The sequence below is a fragment of the Gopherus evgoodei genome, chromosome 1 (assembly GCF_007399415.2).
Source record: "Gopherus evgoodei ecotype Sinaloan lineage chromosome 1, rGopEvg1_v1.p, whole genome shotgun sequence".
NCBI lineage: Eukaryota > Metazoa > Chordata > Testudines > Testudinidae > Gopherus > Gopherus evgoodei.
Window position 1 is genome coordinate 274,541,743 of NC_044322.1, and position 27,405 is coordinate 274,569,147.

Here is a 27,405-nt window from a genome sequence, read left to right on the forward strand (position 1 = left end):
TTGTTTCGGAAGTGGCCATTATTACAAGAGAGCTACACAGAAGTGATGGTATTAACATCAAGAGCTGAAGGAAGTAGAACTATACTAAGTCAAAGTTTTGCATGGAAAGGAGTTAAAAAGCAGTGGGTCAGGATTTCAGTGTTAGAGTTTCCATACTAATTCTGTCATACTCTGGCCAGTGGGTGGTAAATCAGAATGAGCAGAGCTAGAAATTTTATGAGCTTCCTTCGTTTACACTGGAAGATAAGTAAGGGCTTAGTCTGCATCAGAAAGACCCTGAATGGGCTGGTGCCTGGATCTGAGGCTACTTGTCTCCACACTGTGAACATGACAGTTACAATCACAGAAAGGATGCTTCAGCTGATAGTATGTGGAGGTTGAATTCACTACATTTAGGGGCATGGCACTCTCGGCACAGGGCCCTTAGGTGTGGAACTCACTGCAACTGGACATTAGGAAAAGTCCCAAGTCTTTCCACCTTCTGGGCATAATGAAAGAGATTCATTTCTTTCTAAAGGTCATCTTCTGAGCTGTGGAATTGTCTCAGACCATCTTGATTAGATTTCTGAGGAGAGTTTTAGGAAGGAGGAAAGTTATTTTTTTTTTGTAAGTGACGTACTTCAAAGATTACATACAGGGTACTTTAGGAATTTGGAATTATCCTCCATGGACAATTTTTATAGTTAGTATTCAATTTCTTATAGTTTTGATGTCAAGTAATTCCTTGTTAAACAATGACAATTTACTTGTAATTATTTTTAATAACTATTCTTGTTCCAGGGAACTATTTGCATTAATGCCTTCCTCTCATAAATATCACACATAACCACACAAAATAAAAGACGGTTACTCGCCTTTGTAACTGTTGTTCTTCGAGATGTGTTGCTCATATCCATTCCAATTAGGTGTGTGTGCACCACATGCACGTTCATAGGAAGATTTTTACCCTAGCAACACTCGGTGGGTCGGCTGGGTCGCCCCCTAGAGTGGCGCCGTTATGGCGCCAGATATATACCCCTGCTGACCCAACGGCCCTTCAGTTCCTTCTTGCTGGCTACTCCGACAGAGGGGAAGGAGGGCGGGTTTGGAATGGATATGAGCAACACATCTCGAAGAACAACAGTTACAAAGGTGAGTAACCGTCTTTTCTTTTTCGACTGCTTGCTCATATCGATTCCAATTAGGTGATTCCCAAGCCTTACCTAGGTGGTGGGGTCAGAGTGAGATGTTGCAGAATGCAGAACTGCTGAGCCAAATGCTGCATCATCTCTGGACTGTTGAAACAATGTGTAATGTGAGGCAAACGTGTGAATCGATGACCAGGTAGCTGCCCAACATATTTCCTGGATGGGAACGTGGGCCAGGAAGGCGGCAGATGAAGCTTGAGCCCAAGTAGAATGGGCGGTGAGGTGGCGAGCCGGAACGTGAGCCAAATTATAGCATAAATGGATGCAGGATGTTACCCAAGATGAAATTAGTTGGGATGAGACCGGTAGGCCTTTCATCCGGTCTGCCACAGCTACAAAGAGCTCAGGTGACCTTCAGAAGGGTTTTTTTCTCTCGATATAAAAAGGTGAGAGCCTTGTGAACGTCTAGGGTGTGCAGCTGTTGTTCCCGACACAATGGGTGCGGCTTCGGGAAAAAGACTGGGAGGAAGATGTCTTGATTGACATGAAAGGCGGACACCACCTTAGGGAGGAAGGAGGGGTGTGGTCGCAGCTGTACCTTGTCCTTATGAAATACTGTATACGGGGGGTCCGCTGTCAAGGCCCGAAGCTCAGATACTCGTCTTGCCGAAGTAATAGCGACAAGGAAGGCTGTCTTCCAGGAAAGGTACAGCAGCGAGCAGGTGGCCAGTGGTTCGAAATGAGCACCCATAAGCTTGGCAAGCACCAGGCTGAGATCCCAGGTAAGGGTCAGGCATCTGACTTGAGGGTACAAACATTCCAATTCCTTGAGGAACCTTGAAACTATGGGGTGAGAGAAGATTGATCGGCCATTTTCCCCTGGGTGGAAGGCGGAGATGGCTGCCAGATGCACTTTTATGGAAGAGACGGCTAGGCCCTGTTCTTTCAGGGACCAGAGGTAGTCCAGGACAGTAGGAACAGACATCTGCCTGGGGACTGAGTTACGCTGAGTGAACCAGCAGGAGAAACGCTTCCACTTGGCCAGATGTGTCATCCTAGTGGAAGGCTTCCTACTGCCCAAGAGCACCTATTGGACTGAGGCAGAGCAACGCAACTCAGACTGGCTCAACCACGCAGCAACCATGCTGTGAGATGAAGAGACTGCAGGTCCGGATGGTGAAGCCTGCCGAAGTCCTGTGTTAGGAGATCCAGCCAGAGTGGCAGGGGAATCGGGTCTGCCACTGAGAAGTCAAACAACGTGGTGTAGCAGTGCTGCCTCAGCCATGCTGGAGCAATCAGGATCAGGTGGGCGCTGTCCCTGCGGAGCTTGAGTAGGACTCTGTGGACAAGCGGAAACGGGCGGAAGGCATAGAGTAGGTGCCTCTTCCACGGGATCAGGAATGTGTCTGAGAGGGAGCGTCCCTGGAAGGAGCAGAACACCTGGCATTTCCCGTTCTCTCGGGAGGCAAAGTGGTCTATGTGGGGAAACCCCCACTTCCGGAAAACAGAATGGATGACGTCCGGACAAAAATCAACCACTCGTGAGACAGGGAGGATCTGCTGAGGTGATCCGCCAGAGTGTTCTAGACTCCTGGGAGAAAAAAACGCTACCAAATCGATCGAGTGGGCTATGCGAAAGTCCCAGAGGTGGAAGGCTTCTTGGCAAAGGAGGGAGGAGCGTGCTCTGCCTTGCTTGTTTATGTAAAATATGGCCGTTGTGTTGTCTGTGAACACTGATACATGACAGCCTTGGAGATGGTCTTGAAACACCTGGCATGCTAGACGGACTGCTGTCAGCTCCGACATTGATGTGTAAGGCCAGCTCTTGAGGCGACCAGAGGCCTTGAGTGCAAAGGCCCTCGAGGTGGGCACCTCAACCCAGAGATGACGCGTCTAAGGTTAGGGCCATCGAGGGTTGCGGTGGGTGGAATGGCATCCCTGCACAGACTAGAGTGAGGTTTAGCCAACAGGTTAGGGAGCCCAGAACCTTCCGGGGAATAGTGAGCACCGAGTCCAGGCTGTCTCTGTGTGATTGGTATATTGAAGCAAGCCAGGTTTGAAAGGGACGGAGGCGTAGCCTCGCGTGCTTGGTCACGAAGGTGCAGGAGGCCATGTGACCTACTAGGCTGAGGCAGGTGCATACAGACGTTGTTGGGAAGGTTTGAAGACCTTGAATAATTGAAGCCATTGCTTGAAAACGCGACTGTGGGAGGCAGGCTCTGGCCAGATTGGAGTCCAGAACCGCTCTGATGAAGTCTATTCTCTGCGCGAGTGTCAGAGTAGACTTCTCTGTATTGATCATCAGGCCTAGGCTCCCGAAGAGGTCTTTGATGATGCGCAGGTGCTGCGACACTTGTAACTGGGAAGTCCCTCGAATGAACCAATTGTTGAGATACAGGTAGACATGTATCCGACGACGCTGGAGGGAGGCGGAGACTGCAGCCATGCATTTTGTGAACACATGCGGAGCCGTAGAAAGGCCAAACGGAAGTACAGTGAACTGAAAGTGTTGATGGTTGACCACAAAACGGAGGTACCGGCTGCGTGGTGGGTAAATTGCGATGTGGAAATATGCGTCCTTCATATCGAGGGCGGCATACCAGTCTCCCGGATCCAGGGATGGGATAATGGTGCACAGACTTACCATGCGGAACTTCAGCTTTATCATGAATTTGTTGAGTTCTCGCAGGTCTAGGATTGGTGGCAGACCTCCCTTTGCCTTGGGGATTAGGAAATAGTGGGAATAAAACCCCTTGCCCCTCATGTCTTTTGGCACCTCCTCTATGGCTCCCATGGCTAGGAGTGACTGGACCTCTTGTAAGAGGAATTGCTTGTGAGAGGGGTCCCTGAAGAGGGACGGGTAGGGAGGGTGGGAAGGCGGGGTTGAAACAAACTGGAGGTGGTATCCCACTTCCACTGTGCGCAGGACCCAACGATCTGAAATTAGCTGGGACCAGGCAGGGAGGAATTGGGAGAGGCAGTTGAAAAAGGGAGGAGAAGGATCCGGTAGAGCAACTGGTGGGCCGCCCTCAGGCATCCCATCAAAAGTTCTGCTTGGGCCCCGCTGGTGGTTTAGGGGGCGCCTGATTTTGACCTCCTTGAGGGCCAGACTGCCTCCGACGATTCCCTTTACCACTCCTTCTGCTAAAGTCCTGACGCGGCCCTAGGCGGGGCGTAAGGGCAGTGTGGCTGGGGCCGGAAGGTCCTGCGTTGGGTCACTGGTGTGTGCATACCCAGCAAGCGCATAATAACGCGATTGTCCTTCAGACTTTGCAATCTGGGGTCAGTCTTTTCTGAGAACAAGCCCTGGCCTTCAAAGGGCAAATCCAGAATAGTTTGTTGTAATTCAGGGGGAAGGTCTGATACCTGGAGCTAGGAGATATGCTTCATCGTCACTCCTGACGCCAGAGTTCTGGCTGCAGAGTCCGCTGCATCCAGAGAGGCTTGGAGGGAGGTTCTTGCTACCTTTTTACCCTCCCCAAGTAGGGCTGTAAATTCTTGACGGGACTCCTGGGGAAGAAGCTCCGTAAACTTCCCCAAAGACACACGTGTTAAAGTTATATCTACTTAGGAGGGCTTGTTGGTTTGCCACCCTAAGTTGGAGGCCCCCGGCCAAGTATATTTTGCGGCCTAGGAGGTCCATGCGCCTAGCCTCCTTTGACTTAGGAGCCGGGGCTTGCTGGCCATGATGCTTCCTTTCATTCACCGATTGCACCACTAAAGAGCAAGGAGGTGGGTGAATGTAGAGATATTCATACCCCTTTGAGGGGACCATATATTTTCTCTCTACTCCCCATGCTGTAGGTGGAATCGAGGCTGGGGATTGCCAAATGGTGTCCGCATTAGCCTGTATGGTGCGGATAAACTGAAGAGCCAGTCTAGTAGGTGCATCAGCCGATAGGATGTCCACAACGGGGTCCTCTATTTCAGGGACCTCCTCCCCTGTAAATTCATATTCTGAGCCACTCGTCTCAAAAGGTCTTGATGGGCCCTGAGATCAATTGGTGGAAGGCCTGAGGTGGATGTTCCCGCCGCCGCCTCGTCAGGTGAGGAGGAGAGGCCCAGGACCAGGGGATCCTGTGGAGGCTCCTGTACTTGAGGAGCGTCATCTGTGTCAGGTGGAACCTGGGTGTCTGCAGATGGTATCGGAGCCTCATCCGTGCTGGGGGGGTTGGGGGGCAGGGCAGCTTTCTGTTGCCTCTGGTACCTGGTGTTCTGACGGGGCTGACCATGGAGCCACTGATGGAGCACCTAAGGGCTTGGTGGTATGCCCACGGTGTCCAGAAGGACCAGTGGATGAGGCCCTTGCTCGTGGCCTGGGTCTCTGGAAATATATGGCTGGGGACGTCAGAGTCACGCTCCTGAGGATAGGATGCGCTACCGGTGTGTGTCTTGATGGCCACGGCGGTGCCGATAGGCCCTGGGAGGGCGCCACTGTTCTGGATGCTCGATCCCAGGGCAGTACCAGGGAGTGGTATCAGGAGCTATAGCAGTACTGTGAGCGAGACCGGGACCGTCTACCATAGCAGTGCCAGGAGGTCGACCGGGATCTCGAGTTCTTTCATCTGGAGCGACTGCGGGATACACGGTGCCGAAAGCGGTGCCGTGAGTTGGATCGGTACCGGGAGTATCTGGCCGGTGAACGAGATGTCGAACAGTGCCACGAGTGCAACCGGTACCGTGATGGAGAGTGGTGCCGGGACTGCGAGTGGTGCCAGGAGCGGGAATGGCGTGATCGAGAGCGTCTGTGAGACTGATCTCGAACAACGTCTCTCTGTTGGACCAATGGAAGGTGGCCTTACTAGGGCTTGTTTCCCGATCGATTGTATGACCCGCACCGGCGGTGCCGGGTGTTGAGGCCGTGTTGGCTCCGTCATGGTGATGAGCTCCCTTGCCGTGGAGAAGGTCTCTGGTGTAGAACGGAGGGCAAGCTCAACCACAGCATGAGCCGGGGAGCTGTCAGGCACTGGACTCAATGACTCAGCCGACCCACCGAGTGTTGCTAGGGTAAAAATCTTCCGACAAACGTGCACGTGGCCCGCGCACACCTAACTGGAATTGATATGAGCAAGCACTCAAAGAAGAACACTCTGAGTCCACTAGCACTTTTACTCATGATCCTAACAGAAGCATTTACTGCATTTGGCTTCAATTGAGGAAAACTTGTGCTTAACTCCAATTGAAATCAAGGGGCCTTAAGCGCATGCTCACACAGCTCACTGAATTGCAAAACCATAATTCATAGATTTTTAAGGCCAAAAAGGACCATTATGATAATATAGTCCTTCCACCCACATAACACAGGACACAGAATTTCACTCAGTATTTCTTGCCTCAAGCCCACAATTTCAAGTTAGGCTAGAGATTCTCATTTAGAAAAGACAATAGCAGAGCAGGGAGAGCAGAGAAATTTGGGAGTTTAGAGGTGGTGTCGGGGCTTGTAAGCTCTGAATTCCCCCAGTCTGTGCCTGTGCTGGGATCTCAGGGAGCCCCTGGAGCAGGATGCCGAACGGGAACAACATTGACGTTCGTGCTGTGACTTGCTGCAATAGCCCCTCCGAGATGAGGACCTTTGGCGTTGTCTGCCTCAGTCCCGTTCGTGTTCGCTCCTTGAGGTGAAACGGTGCCGAGAGTCTAGGTTAGACGGAATCCAACCAGACAGTCTGGTGGGCGTCAAGGGCAATCCACATGGACTTTGCCCTGAACCGTCACTGGGCGGCAAACAGTGTCGAGAATGTTCCCTCAACCGAAACCATTACCGAGCCGGGGTGACTGTGGAGATCGCAGCGGCAGCTTGCCTCTGGAGTGCAGGCTGACATCGGCGGTGCTCCTGGTACTGGCATGGACATAACATCCCGGATCGCCTGCAGGGCCTCCGGTGTGGAGGACACCTGGATATCTGGGGAGACCTACTCTGAATGGGCCAGGCTACTCTGCTCAACTTGAGTCGGAAGCCTAGAGGCCGGTGGGGATTGAGGACTGCTCGATATGGGTCTAGCCTCTGTCCCAGGTTTACTCAGGTGCTGCAGCGAAGAAAGCCTCTTTCTAGCCTTCCTGGCATGCCCCGTGGACAGGGAGCAGTGCCGACTAGTTGATGGTGCCGAAGAGTTGCCGCGCACCGACACCATAGTGCCCGGTGCTGATTCAGAGCAGCGCACCAGAGCCGAGGTCAGCGCTGACTCCATCAAAATAACCTGGAGCCTAATGTCCCTTTCTCTCTCGGTCCGAGGCTTAAACGACTTGTCAATCTTGCAGTGTCCGCTGAGATGGGTTTCCCCCAAACAGCTCAGACAGTCTGTATGCGGATCACTCAGGGGCACAGATCGCCTACACATGTTGCATAACTTAAAACCCGCAGCACGGGGCATGCCCAGGCCTGGGTCCTCTAGCTGAACTAAACTAACTACAGGTACCATACACTGAATGAACAAGCAGTTTTGGGGACAAGCTACAGCAAAGCTGGAGCAGAGCAGTTCCAAATCACCTTCACTGGCGGCAAGAAGAAACAGAGGGTGGGAAGAGCATGCAGCGGTTATACCGCACCATGGAGGTGCCACTCCAGGGGTCGCTGGGGCGCTCCCCTATGGGTATTGCTAGGGGAAAAACTTCCGGCACCGGTGCATGTGGCAAGCACACACACCTACTGTGGAATACACATGAGCAATCACTCAAAGAAGAATCATCACATCTCGAGATTAGTTATTTCAATGGTTAATCTACTGTTAAAAATTTGCATCATATTTCTAGTTTGAATTTATCTAGCTTCAACTTCAAGGGACTGGATCTTGTCATGCCTTTGTCTGCTAAAGGGAAGAGCCCTCTACTACCAAGATCTCCCTCCCCATGTAGCTACTTTTACAGGGTGCTTAAGTCACCTATTAACCTTTTCTTGAACAGAGCTTCTTTCATTTCTCACTATAAGGCAGGGTTTCCAGAGCATGGACACCACATTCCAGTAATGGTCCTGTTCACACCGAATACTGAAGAAATACCACCTCTATTCCTACTCAATATTCCCGCTGCTTGTACATCCAAGAATCACATTATCCCTCTTAGCCATAGTATCATACTGAGAACTCATGTTCAGTTCATTATCCAACATGACCATCAAGTCCTTTTCAGTGTCAGTGCATTCCAGGATATACTTCCTTCTTCTGTAAGTGTGACCTATGTTCTTTGTTCAGAGATGTATGATATGCATTTGGCTATATTAAAATGCAGGTTGTTCATATGAACTCACCATGCCAAGAGATCATTTATTAACACTGTCCTGTCATTATCTTTAACTTACCATTCAACCAATTTTTAATACGGGCATGCCTCAAAAGTTTTAAATTTACAAGATGAACAAATAAATTCACATACAATAAAAAAGTTTCCACTAAGATCTTCTCACATGAGCTTAAGTTGTCAGTAAGAGAAAAAGAAAAAATAAGTAAAACTGATTTACCCTGAGCTCCTCAAGTTTCTCCCTTATTTCGATAAACCCTAAGTGCAGTTTTCCTCCAAAGTGGTCTGCAAGTCGCCTGTCGTTATCGTGAAGACCAAGGTAGGCAGAACACACTTCACAGACACGGAGCTTCTGCTGCTGAAAGCTGGAGGCAGGCATTGAATTCCTGTACACTTCCTGGAGGGGTGGGGGGAGGGGAGGAGATACATTTTGAGAGCTTCTTACTCTTCAATACATGAAAATATGAACACAAGAACCTCTTACCAGAAGCAACATACATAAAGGGTTATCCTGCCAATTAAGAGTCAGAGTAATTCAGGATACTATATTAGACCTGTTTTACTATTAATTTTATCCATGTAAGGTATAAATCATATGTCTCCATTAAAATACAAAGAAATTTCATTATTTTTAAATAAAACATTATTTGGACACTAACTACAAAAAAATAGAGCCGTGGGCAATTCATTTTGCTTTTCAAATAAAAACAAAAGAAAACGGACCTGTTCTTTAATCTCTCCTCCACAGTAGGTTACTCTGGAGGAGTCTGACAATTTTTGAGAGTTCAACATAGCTAGTAAATATTAGCAGTGAGCACCATATCTATGAAGATTGCACAGTGGCTTCCAGAGTGAATCTATTTAAAATGCTATCCTGAAAAATCAACTTTCCAGTCTTGATCTCTACTGAAGAGTTATTTTTAATTGAGCAAAATTTGTTTGGCCATTTGAGTATCTGAGGACAGCTGGGAAAAGGAACAAAGCCACACTTAATCCTCTGTAAAAAAAAAAAAACAACAACAAATATTTGCAGTTATTTTAAGCTGCTCAAGCATCAAATACTCAGATAGAAAGCAGAAATATGACATCGAAATAGCTCTCAGTGAAGAGTCTTTTGAGAGCTCCAGTGAAAACTGGTTTGTCTTGTCAGTGTTATACACCTTTGAAAAAGTCTCACTCAGTGCAACTCATCATGCATAAGGCTGAAAACTAGTCTTCTTACCAGCACGAGCCATAATACCATCTGGTCTTAACAACTGTAGAACCAAATACACTGTCCATGGAAACGAAACAGACCAACATAACTCAACTTAAGTAAAAGCCTTACCTGTGAAAATAAATACACTTGAAATAGTGCAGGACTACCTTAAAAAAAAAGTGGGAATAACAACAGAATAGTGGTGAAAATATGAGCTATATTTAGGCTAACTCTGAAGCAAAGTTAGCTTTACAATGAGGGTAGATACAAATAAATTATTTAAATTTTTTTTTAAAAACTCACTTTTTTTTATTTAAAATCGGATTTTTTTGATTAAATGCTTTTTGAGGAAAAAACCTACCTAAAGATAGTTTTAATTAAGATACATTATAGCTCAAAGATATCTCATCATGGAATAGGAATTATAAATTCTAATTCTATAGTATGAAACAATATATTCATGTAATGGTTAAGAAAAGTTTTGTAAATGAGTTCCAATAGTTCATGGATTAGGGAACCAATCTTATGGGGTTCATGGGTCTTCTGTCTAGATTATTTAGGTTTATCTTTCTATCTACCCAATGGGACTCAGTGCTCAGTCTAGAAGATACCATCAGAGATGCTTAATTTTGCAGTTCTCAAACTGTGGATTTGTGTCTCCAGAGAGAACATGCTTGTTAACAGCAAAAATATTTTTAAATAAATAAATTATATGCAGAGGTGAGAAATAACAGACCTCAACCCTATTGTCCCTCTGCAAATTTGTGTCAATCCCTTACCTCTCTCTAAAAGTGCAAAGTTTCAAAAAGTTCAATGAATAGAAGATTTGTGGGGGCAGAATAGATCTGGACAAGGAGAAGTCATCTGGAGATAAATGTGAGAAGGGAGGGCCAGGCAGTAGGAAAAAAAGTGAAACTGTTTGAGCAGCATATTCCAGAAGTCTTGAGGTCTTTCTGAGTATAGCCTTCATCGATTTGAGATCTACCATCTACCATCCCATTCTCTCACTAGAAGGGAAAACCTATAATGGCAGCAGGCCGTGAAAATTTTAAGGGAAAAATTTTAAGGGAGAAAATAGTCAAGGACATAGAGGTCAATGGTAATTGGGACGAATTGCAACACGGATTTAGTAAAGGTAGATCGTGCCAAACCAATCTGATCTCCTTCTTTGAGAAGGTGACGGATTACTTAGATAAAGGAAATGCGGTAGATATAATTTACCTAGATTTCAGTAAGGCGTTCGACACGGTTCCGCACGGGGAACTGTTAGTCAAATTGGAAAAGATGGGAATGAATATGAAAGTTGTAAGTTGGATAAGGAACTGGTTAAAGGGGAGACTCCAGAGGGTCGTATTGAAAGGTGAATTGTCAGGCTGGAAGGAGGTCACTAGTGGAGTCCCTCAAGGATCGGTTTTGGGACCGATCTTATTTAACCTTTTTATTACTGACCTTGGCACAAAGAGCGGGAATGTGCTAATAAAGTTTGCGGATGACACGAAGCTGGGGGGTATTGCTAACACGGAGAAGGACAGGGATACTATTCAGGAAGATCTGAACCACCTTGTAAACTGGAGAAATAGAAATAGGATGAAATACAATAGTGAAAAGTGCAAGGTTATGCATTTAGGAATTAATAATAAGAATTTTGGATATACGTTGGGGGCGCATCAGTTGGAAGCGACGGAGGAGGAGAAGGACCTTGGGGTGCTGGTTGATAGCAGGATGACTATGAGTCGCCAATGTGATACGGCTGTTAAAAAAGCAAATAGAGGGTAGCCGTGTTAGTCTGGATCTGTAAAAGCAGCAAAGAATCCTGTGGCACCTTATAGACTAACAGACGTTTTGGAGCATGAGCTTTCGTGGGTGAATACCCCCTTCCTCAGATGCATGCATCTGAGGAAGTGGGTATTCACCCACGAAAGCTCATGCTCCAAAACGTCTGTTAGTCGCCACAGGATTCTTTGCTGCTTTTAAAAAAGCAAATGCGATTTTGGGATGCATCAGGCGGGGTATTTCCTGCAAGGATAAGGAGGTGTTAGTACCGTTATATAAGGCGTTGGTGAGACCCCATCTGGAATACTGTGTGCAGTTCTGGTGTCCCATGTTCAAGAAGGATGAATTCAAACTGGAACAGGTTCAGAGACGGGCTACAAGGATGATCCGAGGAATGGAAAAACTGCCTTATGAAAGGAGACTCAAAGAGCTTGGCTTGTTTAGCCTGGCCAAAAGAAGGCTGCGGGGGGATATGCTTGCTCTATATAAATATATCAGGGGGGTTAACGTTAGGGAGGGAGAGGAATTATTTAAGTTTAGTACTAATGTAGGCACGAGGACGAATGGGTATAAACTGGATATTAGGAAGTTTAGACTTGAAATTAGACAAAGGTTTCTAACCATTAGGGGAGTGAAGTTCTGGAACAGCCTTCCGAGGGAAGTAGTGGGGGCACAAGACTTTCCTGGCTTTAAGACAAAGCTTGATAAGTATATGGAGGGGATGTTATGATAGGATTGTTAATTTGGGCAATTGATCTTGGATTACCACCAGATAGGTCTGCTCAATGATCTGCGGGGAGATGTTGGATGGCATGGGAACTGAGTTACTGCAGAGAATTCCTTCTTGGGTGCTGGCTGGTGACTCTTGCCCACATGCTCAGGGTTTAGCTGATCGCCATATTTGGGGTCGGGAAGGAATTTTCCTCCAGGGCGGATTGGCAGGGGCCCTGGAGGTTTTTCGCCTTCCCCTGCAGCGTGGGGCACGGGTCGCTTGCTGGTGGTTTCTCTGCAGCTTGAGGTCTTCAAACCAATTTTGAAGATTTCAATAACTCGATCCTGGGATAGGGGTTGTTATAAAATTGGATGGGTGGGGTTCTGTGGCCTGCCTTGTGCAGGAGGTCAGACTAGATGATCAGATTGGTCCCTTCTGACCTATGAGTCTATGAGTCTATAAAAAGACCCAGTTTGGAGATATTTTAATGAAGTTCCTCTACCTGTGGGTAAGACAGGCATATGTGCAAAATACAAACAGTGCAATAAAGAAATGCAAGGCCTGGTCGCCTGAACGAAACAACATAATGAGAAATGTTCTCTCTCAGGAGGTAGCTGCGTTGAAGATGAAAGGAAAAAAAAAATCTCCATCATCCTGAAACAACCATAGATAAATCTGTGATAAGAACCAGTAGATTATAAAAAGAGGTAATTGATGAAAACTTGCCTGGTTTGTTTACGCAATAAACTCTCCTTTCCGTATGACTGAGAACCCACACTTCATTAACATGTTCAGTCATTAAGACCAGGATACAATCCATCCAACAGAGCAGATTTCACAGGCAAATTGCTGGATAAAGTGTATGAAAGAGAAATTGAGCACTGTGCAAAAGGTCTAGAGGGTGAAATTGTTAACCTGAGTCTTGATGGTTGGAGCAATGTCCACAATGATCCTGGTGTATATCCTTGTGTGACAACAGAAGAAGGGAATGTTTTCCTTAAAGAAGCACTTGATACATCAGGAAATGCACACACAGAATACTTACAAGTAGCAGCAGCAAGAGCTATAACAAACTGAAAAAAAATTCAATTGTCTAGTACACAGCCTGGTTACAGACAATGCTGCAAATGAGAAGAGAAGAAATTTAGAAGAGAGTCCCAAGCTAACAACATACGGTTGCAATGCTCATTTGATGCACCTCCTAGCCAAAGACTTCAGTGTTCCAGAAATAAAGGCTAATGTTGTTGAAACTGCAAAATACTTCCGTAATAACCACTATGCAGCAGCTGCTCTGAAAAAAAGTGGGAGGATCCAAGCTAACTCTCCCACAAGACATGCAATGGAACTCAGTAGTGGACTGTTTTGAGCACTATATCAAGAACTGGCCCAATCTGATGACAGTTTGTGAACAAAACTGAAAAAATAGATGTCACTGTCACAGCCAAAGTTCTTAACACTGGGCTTAAGAGAAATGTTGACCACATGCTGAGTACCCTGAAGCCTATTTCTGTAGCCTTGAACAAAATGCAGGGAAATAGTTGTTTTATTGCTGATGCTGTTGAAATTTGGAAGGAGCTGAGCGAGATCTTAAAGAGAATTAAGCAAAGACAGAGTTAAAGTACAAGCATTAAAAAAATCGAATGGGACAAGCACTATCTCCAGTTCATTTTCTTGCAAATATTCTCAATACTTGGTACCAAGGTGAAAACTTAACTGCTAAAGAAGAGGAGCTGGCTATGACATGCACATCCAGCAATCATCCCTCCATAATGCCAACTATAATAAACTTCAGAGCTAAGCGTGAACCATTCAAGAAATATGTTTGCTGAAGTTTTAAAGAAAGTCACACCAGTGAACTAGTGTAAGTCACTTAAGTACTTGGATTCGAGACTGTTGAAGTGATAATCTCACTTAACAGTAGTAGCTTCTTCTGCTGGTGTAGAAAGAATATTTTCGTCCTTTGGACTAATTCATTCCAAATTGAGAAATCATTTTGGGACCTGAAAGAGCAGGAAAGATTGTATTTCTTTTACAGATTATGAACAAACAGGAAAATGAAGATGAAGATGACTTAGTTAGCTGCAGAAGCCAATATTTTTAGTTTCTCATGTTGACCTGGCTGACATAAATATTTATTTAAAAAAAATTAAATCAACTAACTATTTTAACAAAAACAAACCTGATTTTAAAAAACTTGAATGTTTACATTCAAAAATTTATATGCTTGTTTTGTTAAAATATTGTATGTTTGCTATTGAAGAAAAACATCCAGAATACAAAACAATGTTGTTTTAGTTAAATAAAAAAAATTAAATGTCTGTCTGGTGATGTTCTCCTCCTAATACAGCATGGCAACAAAATCCTCCAAATATTAATGATTAACCTGTTGAACTGGAGATCACCTCCCAATGACTTCATAAATATCTGCTTCAATTACCTTTGGTAAATGAAATAACCCAACAATCATTCATTTTCTGATATAGCTATAAAACTAATCTGAAAAGTTTTCAAAAAACACTTTAAAAATGTATAGTGTATACCTTCTAAAAATGAAACCTACATCTATTTCTGAGTTGTGAAGAATAGATATTAATGTTATAAAAACCCAATGAGAATGCACTTTTATGTAGAAATCCATGATTAAATCGAGTCTTCCCGACTAGTGATTTAAATCAAATCCACCCTGTTTACAACTGACTGTCTCATACCCTGAATCAAAATTAAGGAAGTGTTGCGGACTGATAAATTGTATAGTACATAGCTGCTGATGAAATGTAAGTTATTTTTGGGCATTCAAAAAAATTAGGTGTCAAAATACACACTTTCGGAAGAAAAATCCCTTTTACATAAAAGTTCAAGTCAAAGACATACTCAGCCATTTCCATTTTGGCAATAAAAATAATACAAACCATTTAAAATCCTGCAATACATGCTGAGCATTCCAAACCAAATTATTCAGAGAAATATGGTTTAAGAGATCTGGTCTCATCTCCTAAGGACCATCTGGAATGAAGTGTCAATGAATTCACAGATGTAAAGACAACAAAATTACCTCTGCTTCTCTCTTCTTTGCCCTTGCTTTCTCCACTTCATCCATTACTTTCTGGGACTCCTCCACATTTCCATCAGCTCCCAGCTGTTCTACTTTGGCCAACAGCTTCCCAATTTCTTCATTCAATTCATGAACTCGTTCAGCCTTGGAAGAACAAGGGGGAGCTCAATACAGGCAGGTTTTCATGTGTTTTAGGTTTGGATTTTTCTCAGAGAAGCTAGATTGTGCTTGTTGGGATTAATATCCAGAAGTCATTGCTTATATGAAATAAACTCTTTAAGGCAAAGTCAATGGAAACATGTTCATATACAAATACCTCTGATGCACAAGTAGTGTAGGCCCCACCCAACCTGTAGTCTGCAACACGTATATCCCAAAGTAGGAAGTCCACCCTGCATATTCACAAGTTATTAAGTATTCAGGTTATGACATTTCTACAGCTGCCTCTGGGATTTTCACGGTGGTAACTGTTCTGTGGTGAGCTGGAGCCGGTTCACACCAGTTCACGGGAACCAGTTGTTAAATTTAGAAGCCCTTTTAAATTTAAAGTGGCACCTTAGGCGCCAACTCCGTGAGCTCCGGCAGCTCCCCGCCCTAGCTCACCTCCGCCACGCTTCCCCTACCCCCCCCCCCCCCCCCCGCAGAGGAAGCCTGGGTGGGCTGAGAAGCAAGCAGTGGCTTCGCGCTCAGGCCCAGGGAGGCGGAGACAGAGCTGAGGTGAGCTGGGGCGGAGCAAGGAGGGCTGCCCACGCCACAGCAGGCAACCCCCTGCTCCCTCTTTAGCTATGCTACCCCGCCCCTAGGAGCCACAGGGACCTGCCAGATGCTTCCCAGGAGCTGCCCCAGGTAAGCATCGCTGGAACTCCCCACCTCGCCCCCTGGCAAGTCCCTCTGGCTCTTAGGGGTGGGGCGGGGTGGGCACCCACTACAGTGGCCCACGAGACCCTCCTGGCCCAGCCCCTGAACTCCTGGCCGGGGAGGCTAGTCCCCAACTGTTTCCCCTCCCCCGCAGCTTCAGCTTGCCCCGCCGCTGGTGCATGCTCTGGGCGGCGGGCTGCGAGCTCAGCCTGACCTGGTGCTCTAGGTACCGTGGCCCACCTCCAGCCGAACAGCATGGTTGTAGTGCCTCCAGCCACCAATGCTCCATGTGGTTCGTGGTGGCAGAGGCCTGCCCCGGCTCCAGCTGAGCAGCGTGGCTGTAGCACCACCAGCCACCTCCAGGCAACACAGTAAGGGGGTAGGGAGCAGGGACGGGGTGTTGGATAGAAGGCAGGGGCGTTTGGGGGGGCTGGATAGTGTTCGGGGTGGTCAGAGGGCAGGGAACAGGGAGATTGAATAGGGGCAAGGGTCACGGGGGAGCAGTCAGGAAGGAGCGGGGGTTGGATGGGGCAGTGGGAGGCAGTCAGGGGCAGGGATTCCAGGGGCAGTCGGGAACAGAGAGAAGAGGTGGTTGGATGGGGCAGGGGTCCCGGGGAACGGGGGCAGGCCACAACCCCCTCGTGGGGGGGCCACAGCTCCATTCCCAGCCTAGGGATGAGGCTGGGGACAGGGCCAGGAGCAAAGCTGCACCCCTCCACAGATCCAGCTCCTGGCCACCATGGCAGCCCAGCTGCGGCCCCAAACCCACCCCCATCTTCAGCCCCTGGCCATAGCTCTGTTCCTGGCCCCAAATCCACCCCCAGCGTCTGCCTCCTTACCCCGTCATGCCCCTCCCAACCCCCCCAAGCCCAGCTTGGGGGTGGGGGGGGGGGAGAGGAAGGGAGAAAGGGAGTGTGACCCTTAAAAGTTTGGAAACCACCACTCTAAACTCCCACATGCTCCAGGCCAAGATTAGGGTTATGGTGCCAGGATGGAGGGTGCATATATGTAACAATGGGTTGCAAAAAAATAAAAGAAGAAGAAGAAAATGTTGTTGGGTGGGTTGCCCTAGTAAAAAGTTTGGGAAACAATGGTTTTAGGGACAGATTCTGGGAGGAGAAGGAATCTCTTTCTCAAACAAAAATGCTCAGTTCAGGTGGCCTGTCAAAGCCTAAACTTCCTTCCTTATGAAAATGGTTTGAATTTCACTTCTGGGTAGTCTCATTTGAATTCACCTCAGGTGTACTTGTGCTAAATAAGAAATGGTTACTTTCTGAGACAGGAAAATCAGCCCAATTTTAAGTATTCCCTTAAGCAGTCCAATAGGGCTTTGCAGCATGTCAGACACCAGTTTTAAATGCTTACTTTAGCTGCAACTTCAGCACTGATCTCTTCTTGGGTTTCTGCTAGTCTTTTCTTAGCCACTTCAGTTCTTCTGTCACAGTCGGCAATGAATGACTGCAGGTGATCCATTGCCTAAAACATCAAAAGATTATCACTGCCAGAAAGAACAAGCAAAGCCACTTAGACAAAAAGTTCTGGACAAAGCCATATTTGAAAATGTGTGGGAATTACCCAATAAACTCCTTTTAGGTTCTCTTCACTAAGAAAAAAATCATTTTTAACCAGTGTTCAAATCCTTAGAGAGCAGCCTAGAGTTTACCTCAACCTGCCAATATGGGTTAAAACTAAAAATGTTTCATCACTGGGATTCTAAATGAGAGTTAATGAACAACCTTCCAGGTTCATTCCCAGGCTCCTTCCCAGCAATTATGTCCCTCTCCCTCAGTTCCTCCGTTATCCCTGACTCCCTCAAGCCTTCGCACTGCTTCTGATGGGTGCAGGAAATACATTTCTGTAGTGTAGTTTAAATGAATTACTACTCAAAAGTTCTATATAATACAGTAGAACCTCAGAGTTCTCTCAGGAATGGAGATTGCTTGCAACTCTGAAATGCTTGTAACTCTGAACAAAACATTATGGCTGTTCTTTCAAAAGTTTACAACTGAATGCTGACTTAATACAGCTTTGAAACTACACTGTGCAGAAGAAAAATGCTTCTTTTACCATCTTAATTTAAATGAAACAAGCACAGAAATGGTTTTCTTACCCTGTCAAATTTTTTTTTTAAACTCCCCCACCCCCCCTTTTTTTTTCAGTAGTTTACACATTTAACACAAGGCTATCCTGTTTGCCTGGGGGCAGGGGTGGAAGGGGGTACCTCTTCTGCTGCCTTATTGTGTACGTCCAGTTCCAAATGAGATGTGTGGATGACCGGTCAGTTCATAACTCTGGTATTTATAATTCTGAGGTTCTACTATATGGCTAGTAAGGAACTTATTTGTCAAAAAAACATTTCCTGAATCTTTTTCATTGTCTGTATTATTACAGACATATTTGTGGACAGGTATTTTTAAATAAATTAATAAAATAATTGAAACTGGCATGATTATATTATGTTATTTTGAAAAATAAAATATGCAGAATTTTAAAATATCGTGCACATAATTTGTATTTTTTTTTTGGGTGCAAAATTCCCTCATGAGTAATTTGCATTGTAACAAACCACAATTAGTTTTGAGACAGGAGTTGATGGCAACAGTTGGATGACATTCAGAGTTATGGGGATAACAGATATGAAGATTTAACTGCCTAGCCACAGACACAATACTCAACTCTAGCCACAGACTAGATGCGTAGCTATTTATATGCTCCCATTATTGTAGTATCTAGATAATCATGCAAGTGCCCCATCCTCCAAATCTATAGCTTTGTGGAGAAGGTTTATATTTTCTCTATATATTTAGCACGTTACATCTATTGTATGTGCATAACCAGTTTGTAGAGAGAACAGTGTATTTTAAGGCAAAAAACATACATCAAGCTCAAAGAAAAAGTCTTGTTCTTTGGATGCAATTTCATAATCTGCTCTTAATGCCAGGTCATGCACCTTCAGACATTCTCCAAGGTCCATCCTCTGAAAATAGACAAAAATGATTATTTGAGGGTGGAGTGGGAGAAGAGGTAGAGCTTAATCTGTAGGAGAAATATTATTATAGTGGAGCGTGAATGATTTTTTCAATTGTAAAATATTGGAAAGTGAACCATTTCTCTTTATGGACCTTCAGATAAGATTATTTTAGTGTTGCTGCAGGTTATTTCAGTTTTGCTACACAAAACAATGTGGCATTTGGAATTATTACAGCATACAGGTGTCAGAAGAAATAAAGCAGAAAAATGACTAACATTAAATCAGATCCTGTTTGTGCTGTATGACCTGAGAACCATCATCTCCCACCCTAGTTTAAAACATGCTCACTAACCAAAGTTCATGAAAATGACTGAAGTAACGGACATCCAGTATTTAGCTAAACAATTTAAAAAGGTCCAAGTCACTGCAACACTGTTCTCAGCTAACTGGGTAATAGTCATCTTAATTATCACTTCAAAAGTTTTTTTTCCTCCTGCTGATGATAGCTCATCTCAATTGATTAGACTCTTCCTGTTGGTATGCATACTTCCACCTTTTCATGTTCTCTGTATGTATAAATATCTCCTGTCTCTGTGTTCCATTCTATGCATCTGAAGAAGTGAGCTGTAGCCCATGAAAACTCATGCTGAAATAAATTTGTTAGTCTCTAAGGTGCCACAAGTACTCCTGTTCTTTTTGCAGATAATCTGCAGTGACAGTTGCTGGTCCACACTAGGAGATAAATAACTTAGTCTTAATCATCCTTTAAATTGCTGCAATCTAAGCTTTCTTACAGACAAGCATTGTTTAGAACTGAATAGGTTAAATAAAAAAAGTCTGGATGAAATCTCCCTCTCCCTCAAAAGATTTTGGTGATGAGTGAAGACCAGCAGTCTAAGTGCACGTCTTAAGACTGAGAAATAAATAAGAAATAAAAATAAAACTAAAAACAAAAAAACTCCAGCACCTTAGTTTTTTTTTTTTTCTCATCTAAAGTAGTATTAAAAGGGATGCAGTGGAAAGGGAAAGAGGCAAAAGGGATGCGGTAGAAAATGAAATGGATTGAGCCACTGCCCATTATATGTTATGGAGAAAAAAGCCTGCAAGGAGCAGAGAATTCTTTTAAAGTGTGCCCTTAAGGGTACACTCAGCTAGCAGTTAAATTCTGTTTCTAATTTTGAAATTCAGCTATAATAAAGCATAAAGTTCTAATGAAATCAGCTGCCTAGGAGTTTGTAAGGAGGGCAAGACAAAGCAAGATAAACATAACCCAATAAGTTCATACCGAAAGAACAAAGCGTTACGCAAAACACCATGCTATGCAAAATGAGATTCTGCAGAGATGTGTCTGATTTTTTCTCCCATGTGAAAATACTTAAGACCCAACAAAATTAGGTTACCAACATCTTTATTTATTTTACTATATCACATAACATTTTAAAAAACAAAGTGTGTGGAATTTTCCTTAAATCAACAATCTAAGATAACAATGAGAAATATTTAATCAAACTATGAAAAGAAACAATAATTTGTAATTTCTAAGCCACTTGTTGGCAGTGGCCATCTTGCTAAATCGTGACCTCAAGCATGCAACTGTTGGTATGCATGGAGAGACCTGAACATTGTCAGAGACCGGAAATAAGTCACTGCTCTGGTTTAACAGTGATTTTACAACCAAAATAAAATAATAAATATGAGTTTAAAGCATTTTTTTTAAATAAGCACAGTATTAAATAGCAGGGGGAAATTTGAAAGTCACCTGATACTTGACTCCAATTGTCAAAGACAATTTCACTTTAACAAAATACCTAATGTATTGCCAGAGGTTCAGAAACTACTGGCATTATAAATTATTCACAAAGGTTAACATTTAAGAGAACACTCTCCAATAGCTCACATCAGTGAAAAGTATGTTTAAATTTAACATTTTAAAATGTCTGTGGCGAAGTAAAGAACCCTAAATGTTCTTGGTTAGTTAAAAAAAAGTTTTTAGTTCTTTACACACGCTTCATCTTGTTAATCTAAGGGTTTTTTTTTCTTTAGAATTTTATTTAATTGTTGAGCTGAGCAAGAGGACTGCAGTTTTCCCTACAGTTGCTACACAGGACTTTGTGACAATCATGTTGTTAAGTAAAATAAGCCACTAAGCCAGTGATTCTCAAACTTTTGTACTGGTGACCCCTTTCACATAGCAAGCCTCCGAGTGCGACCCCCTTTATAAATTAAAAACACTTTTTATATATTTAATACCATTATAAATGCTGGAGGCAAAGCAGGGTTTGGGGTGGAGGCTGATAGCTTGCGCCTTCCCCCCCGTGTAATAACCTCACGACCCTGAGGGGTCCTGACCCCTAGTTTGGGAACTCCTGAACTAAGAGTTAGTGGCCATGTAAGTTATTATGCAGGTCTGCTTTCCATGGTAGCAGATTCCAATTCTTTATTCAACCTGGAGTTAGAAGATTTGATTATGAGAATAATGAATTATGTTTTGACAAATGTAATTAACTAACATTAGAACGTGCACGTCTTGCAGCCTCAGAAAGCACGGCACATCGTATCTACAGCATTGTTGAATTTAGGACTAGGTAAATTATAACCACTTAAGAGTTAAAACCTTGGGTTTAAAAGGGAACTGTTAAATTTGTCAGCACATTGGACAGAGCTGCTCCAATCCAGGTGTACACAAAACTTTACCTCAATCTGGTGATCTGCAGTAATAAGTGATATGAATATATTGCCATAAGATCTGAAATATGCCCAGCATTAGATGGGGGGGGGGGAAATTAATCTGAAAATTTTCCAATTCAGAGACAGAAGATTAGACTAGAAGGAAAATTACAAATTATACTTAGTTAATATATTAGAACACTAAAGCTATCAAAGACAAAAGTTTTGGACATGAGACTATAATTCAGATTTAAAGGTTCTTACACCAAACTTTGCAGACATAAGCAAAACCTGGCTAGATGTCATTGCAGTTGTTGGTGCAGACTTCAGCCAAGTATACTGTGCAGCACTAGACACAGGGAACTCAGGCAGGAGGCATGGCTGTGCTTGTTCTAGCTACATTCACATGTAGGAGGTCTACAGACCTAAAGATAGTTATAAGCGTCCATCTGATTTTCAGGTCTTGGAATGGGGTTAATATTGATATACTGGTCACTCTGAAACACCAAAGAGGCCTTTGCTGAACCGATCAGATTCTTCACTGTGTTGAGGCACAAGGCTGACAATGTTTGGCAGCTTCACTGAAGTTAATGACTTCTGCATAGGTTCAAGTTTTCATGGATGTAAGGTGCCATTACAACTAGAGCACTGTAAAAATTAGTTTGCAGATCAGCTCACAGAGCCAGAAACTGTAGTGTCAAGTATTTGGAATGGGACTGGAGATGGAGCAAGAAAATATGTTAATCAGGACAGATCTTTTATCTTCTGTGATTTGAGGTCAGGACACATCTTTCCCATAAGGAAAGAGAGCATGTTGTGGTCGTCCATGCCTTAGAGGCTCATGAAACTTGAGGTTCCAGATAGCTCTGAAGTAACGTATTGTTTGCCATCAGGCCACTATCAAAGGGTTGGGACTGCATAACAACCTTTTGTCCGCCATCATTAACATAAGAACGGCCGTACCGGGTCAGACCAAAGGTCCATCTAGCCCAGTATCTGTCTACTGACAGTGGCCAATGCCAGGTGCCCCAGAGGGAGTGAAGCTAACAGGCAATGATCAAGTGATCTCTCTCCTGCCATCCATCTCCATCCTCTGATGAACAGAGGCTAGGGACACCAATTCTTTACCCTTCCTGGCTAATAGACATTTATGGACTTAGCCACCATGAATTTATCCAGTTCCCTTTTAAACATTGTTATAGTCCCAGCCTTCACAACCTCCTCAGGTAAGGAGTTCCACAAGTTGACTGTGCGCTGTGTGAAGAAGAACTTCTTTTTATTTGTTTTAAATCTGCTACCTATTAATTTCATTTGGTGACCCCTAGTTTTTGTATTATGGGAATAAGTAAAAAACTTTTCATTATCCACTTTCTCCACATCACTCATGATTTTATATACCTCTGTCATATCCCCCCTTAGTCTCCTCTTTTCCAAGCTGAAGAGGCCTAGCCTCTTTAATCTTTCCTCGTATGGGACCCTCTCCAAACCCCTAACCATTTTAGTTGCCCTTTTCTGAACCTTTTCTAGTGCTAGAATATCTTTTTTGAGGTGAGGAGACCACAACTGTACACAGTATTCGAGATGTGGGCATACCATGGATTTATATAAGGGCAATAATATATTCTCAGTCTTATTCTCTATCCCCTTTTTAATGATTCCTAACATCTTGTTTGCTTTTTTGACCGCCTCTGCACACTGCAGGGACATCTTCAGAGAACTATCCATGATGACGCCAAGATCTTTTTCCTGACTTGATATAGTGATCTTTAAATGTCCTCTTAACTTCACCTTTACAAGTCATGATGGTTTACAGAGGAAGGTAAAGGGTAAGCAGAATGGCTACAGCACTGGAAGTCCCTGACTGAATTTGATCGCAAATGTATAGAGTATTTGCAGTCACAAGCAGGAACAGTGCAGGAGACAAAGAAGAGTTCTTCACCTCCACCACAGCATCTGCTAACTCTCTCACTGCAAACTGGATGTAAGCCCTTCGCTAGCAAAGGCCAGTGTGGCAATATTGAATTGGAGGCTATCAATATATCCATGTGGGAAAAAACTTCCTTAAGGGCAAAGGACATCCTGCCATGGAGCTCTTGCTTCAGAAACTATTGTTTGTTACAAAATCTTGCCAACTACCAACATATGTAAAACCTTCCATTTTTCTGGAAAGGTCGGCAAAAAGGTGGAAGCAGATTAAATGGCAATTTTTCAAGTCCTCCAATTTCCTAGCTCCAAGTCAGTTGGGTTTTAGATAACTATTAATCTGTATTAAGAGCTCCTACACATAGGCTCTTACAGGAAACTGTTTTGCCACCCTGTGTAACATGTACATGAGACCATCAGAGTTTGTAAGGAAATATGGATTGCATTGAATTCAGTATACTCACCTTTTCAATCACATAAGATCCACTGGTGCAATGAAATGAATAAACTCAGTGTCTTTATGAAGACAGAACAGAGGAAGGCAAGCTTGATGAGTATTAATTAAAACAAGACTGGAGCAGCGATGATGGGTTAGGGACAGCAGTTGAAAGATGAGTATAGTACCCTGGATGAGAGAATCCACCATTTGTACCCCAAAATTCACTTTTGGAACTGTACGATTCAGAGTTGCTTTTGGAATTTTAACTAACAGCTGTAGCTAAATAGGTCTTTTCCAAGAATCTGGATCTAGTTAGAGTGAGATTTTGTTTCTGTTACAGACCTTGCTATAATCACTCACTTCTTTACCACCTTGAGACAAGACTGGTATCATGAGCACTACAGGGGGTTGCAAAGACACTATTCAGAAACTCGAGCTAGTACACAACACAGATGGCCGTATGATGAGCCAACCATAATGTAGCAGCATATAACATCAGAACTTCCAGGAGCAGCACTACTTCCTGATAAATTTCCGGGAAAAGTTCAAGGTGCCTTTTTTTAAAATAAGGCTTTAAGTCTTAAATGGTTTGGTATCTGAGGTACTGCACCTTTGTCTTCCACTGCAGAAGGACAGAAGAAGAGAGGTACTCAAGCTGGAGCACCATTTCTACAAATGAAAGGGAGTTTTTTACAATGTGTCCTCAATTATGGAATTCACTTCCTTTCTTAATCCAACAGAGCCAGACTTTGCGTCTTCTAGATATGCTGCAATACTTATATTTTCTTGTAGGCATAGGAGGGTCTGGAGACTGATGATGATTTAAGTTATTTTATGACATGAATGGACAGAGTATATTTTTTGTGGAAGAGTTTACTAAGTGGAAAAAACTCATGACCTGAAAGTATTGTAAAGACAATGTTAGATTTTTAGTTAGGCATCAGATTTAAAATACCCATCCAGAGTTCCATGTTCTTTTTCTCTCTCTCTCTCTCTCCCCCTGCCTCCCCCCCCCCACACTCTTTCCCCTACCTATACTTTCCTTTGGATACACGAATTAAAACATTGTAGATTTTCATTAGAATATAGACTGTAACCATCCTCCCCTACCCTATCAGACATTGGGTGATTTCAGGGCAGTATTGCAAGGGTGTCTGCAATATTAGGGTTTTACAGACCAGCTGTGTAAATACTAAAATATGAGCTCTGGTCAGTCATCTAGAGATTGGAGTCTGACCAATACTGGGAAGGTGAAGTAAATGTAGTCAAAGCTCTGGCCCATTTTAACAAAAACCTTAAGAATGTACCTAACTTTCAGCAACATGAGTTGTCCTGTTAAAGTCAACAGGATTACTCGTGCTCAAAGTTAACCATGTACTTAAGTATCTTGCTAATTTGGAACTTCTATCTATATGGTCCTATCCTGAAAGCCTCCTGGAAGGTGTCGAGTGCCATGGCTTTGAGGGATGTTGTAGGTACTCAGCATCTTGCAGGATCAGACCTACATAGCGTACTTTATGGTACGCATATGGAATGTGCAAAATGTGTGACAAGGTGCTCTCTGGCCCATAATGAAAAAGGATGATAAGAGGCAGGGCCTCTGGTTCATGAGTTGTATATGGGATTTTTTGCAAGACAACATGCAGTATTTTTGTGGCATGCCTGAGTATCTGATAGGGAAGTATGGTCAATGTTAATGGGACAGAGATAAGACTATTGCAGGGAAGCAAAAGTGAATTTCCTCAATTTCAAGGATTTTGGATGTTTTTTAAATATCGTTTTAATAATTTTCTGAACACACATTATAACCTATATATAAGCCCCTTCATTTTCAGTTTAAACAGATTTTTACCAAAAAATTCCCATGTTTTATAAAAAGTATTATTCGTTTTTTGCCCTGATTTTCACTCTACTTTCTAAACAGGCACGCACACAAGCTCTGAAGTGCGCACACATCTGAATGTACTGATTAATCTTATACCCATCACGTACACATTTCAAGCTGTTAGCAGATAACAGTTTAAATATTTGACCACTAAAATGGGAAGAAAGCAAAAATCTGTATCAGAATATGTTTCAGAACACATGGAAATATTCAAAAGTTTAAATACAAAACAGGAGAAAAAAAAAAACAAAAAACAAAAACAGGAGAAAAGGATGAAGTTGAGTGCATGCACTGCAAATGGAGTGGCCCAATTATTAAATGTAAATATTTATAGGCTAATAGTTCTAAGTCTACAACAGTAAACTATTTATTCAAATGAAAAGTTTTATTTGGAGATTGGAGATGTATAGTTTTCTTAAACTCAGGAGGTGGCATTATTTTAGTTCTGCAGCAACCTACATTGATGAATGGAATTCAAAGCATTTATCTATTGAATACTTTCCCCTCATCTTTCCATCCACCAAAATAAACCCCAATATTTACCCAGAAAAATTATTAATAGTTTTTTGCATGGATTTGCACTTGTTTTTTGGCTAAAAAACTCTGGTAAATTCCCAGAAAAATGTAACTAAAATAAAAACTGAACACAAAAAGGGCCCTACCTATGTATTAATGACCTTATCTTTATTACGTATTTGTCTGAAACTTGGTTTTCATTTTAGTATTCTGGTGTTTCACTTATACAGAAATTTGAAATGTAACACCGTAAAGACATGTATAAGCTGTATAGGTTTTGATTCACAAACCTTGTAAAGTATACAGAGGCTTACATCTGCAGGCTGCTTGTGAGCTCCATACCACTAATTATAGCTTAGAAACTTCACTAATATTGTGTAGAGTTTGTAATACTAGTGAGGAAAAAAACCTAAAGAATTTAGGAATTCTTGACAAAAGGAAAAATAAAGCCTATGTACTAGTTTTCACTGGGCTTAAAAGGCATAAAAATGAAGTCTGAAGCCTTTAGGACTACGTACTTTAGATATAAATGGTCAAAAAACCTCTTATATAACAAGCGTTAGTGAGAGAAATATGACTTTTTACTTTTGAAAGATTCATAACTGGAAAGAGCTGGGTCAATTAAGCTCAAGCTTTCTAAAAATTCTCCTCAATCTGAAATGTTCGGGATAAGCCCTGCACCCACATAAGGCCTGAGACTACCCCTGTGCCCATATAGTCAGATTGAAGGACCAGGGCATCAGTATGCAAAATATCAATCTGAAAGAAGAGTTTCTGTGAGAGAAAAGAGGAGAATGTCAAAACCAAGTTTAGAACAGACACTGATTTATATGGAGTCACTTTCTGCGGCCCATGATAACTAGTATATTACTGCTTACTGCATGATATAGTATTACCTGTAAAGAACTTGAAGACGGCTTTGCGTAAACAGACATTCACACAGGAGAGTATACACTGTGGTTTTTTTAACCTTAATTTTAACTTTTTCAAATAGGTTCTATTCTCTTACTTCCACTGTTCCTAGAACCAGAGTATACAAAAAAAAGTTCCTCTT

General features: G+C 43.3%; 1 protein-coding gene across 4 annotated transcripts in view; it reads right to left on the minus strand.

Moving 5' to 3' along the window:
- LOC115643901 (putative RNA-binding protein Luc7-like 2) overlaps positions 1-27,405 on the minus strand; it is a 70,866-nt gene that overhangs the window by 14,460 nt on the left and 29,001 nt on the right. For all 4 annotated transcript variants that reach the window (XM_030547932.1, XM_030547922.1, XM_030547923.1 and 1 more), the window contains 4 exons: positions 18,829-18,927; positions 17,316-17,426; positions 15,093-15,236; positions 8,578-8,754 (listed from right to left, as the gene is read on the minus strand). In XM_030547932.1, coding sequence (XP_030403792.1) covers positions 8,578-8,754; positions 15,093-15,236; positions 17,316-17,426; positions 18,829-18,927 — 531 coding nt within the window. The remainder of the gene's footprint in view (positions 1-8,577; positions 8,755-15,092; positions 15,237-17,315; positions 17,427-18,828; positions 18,928-27,405) is intronic.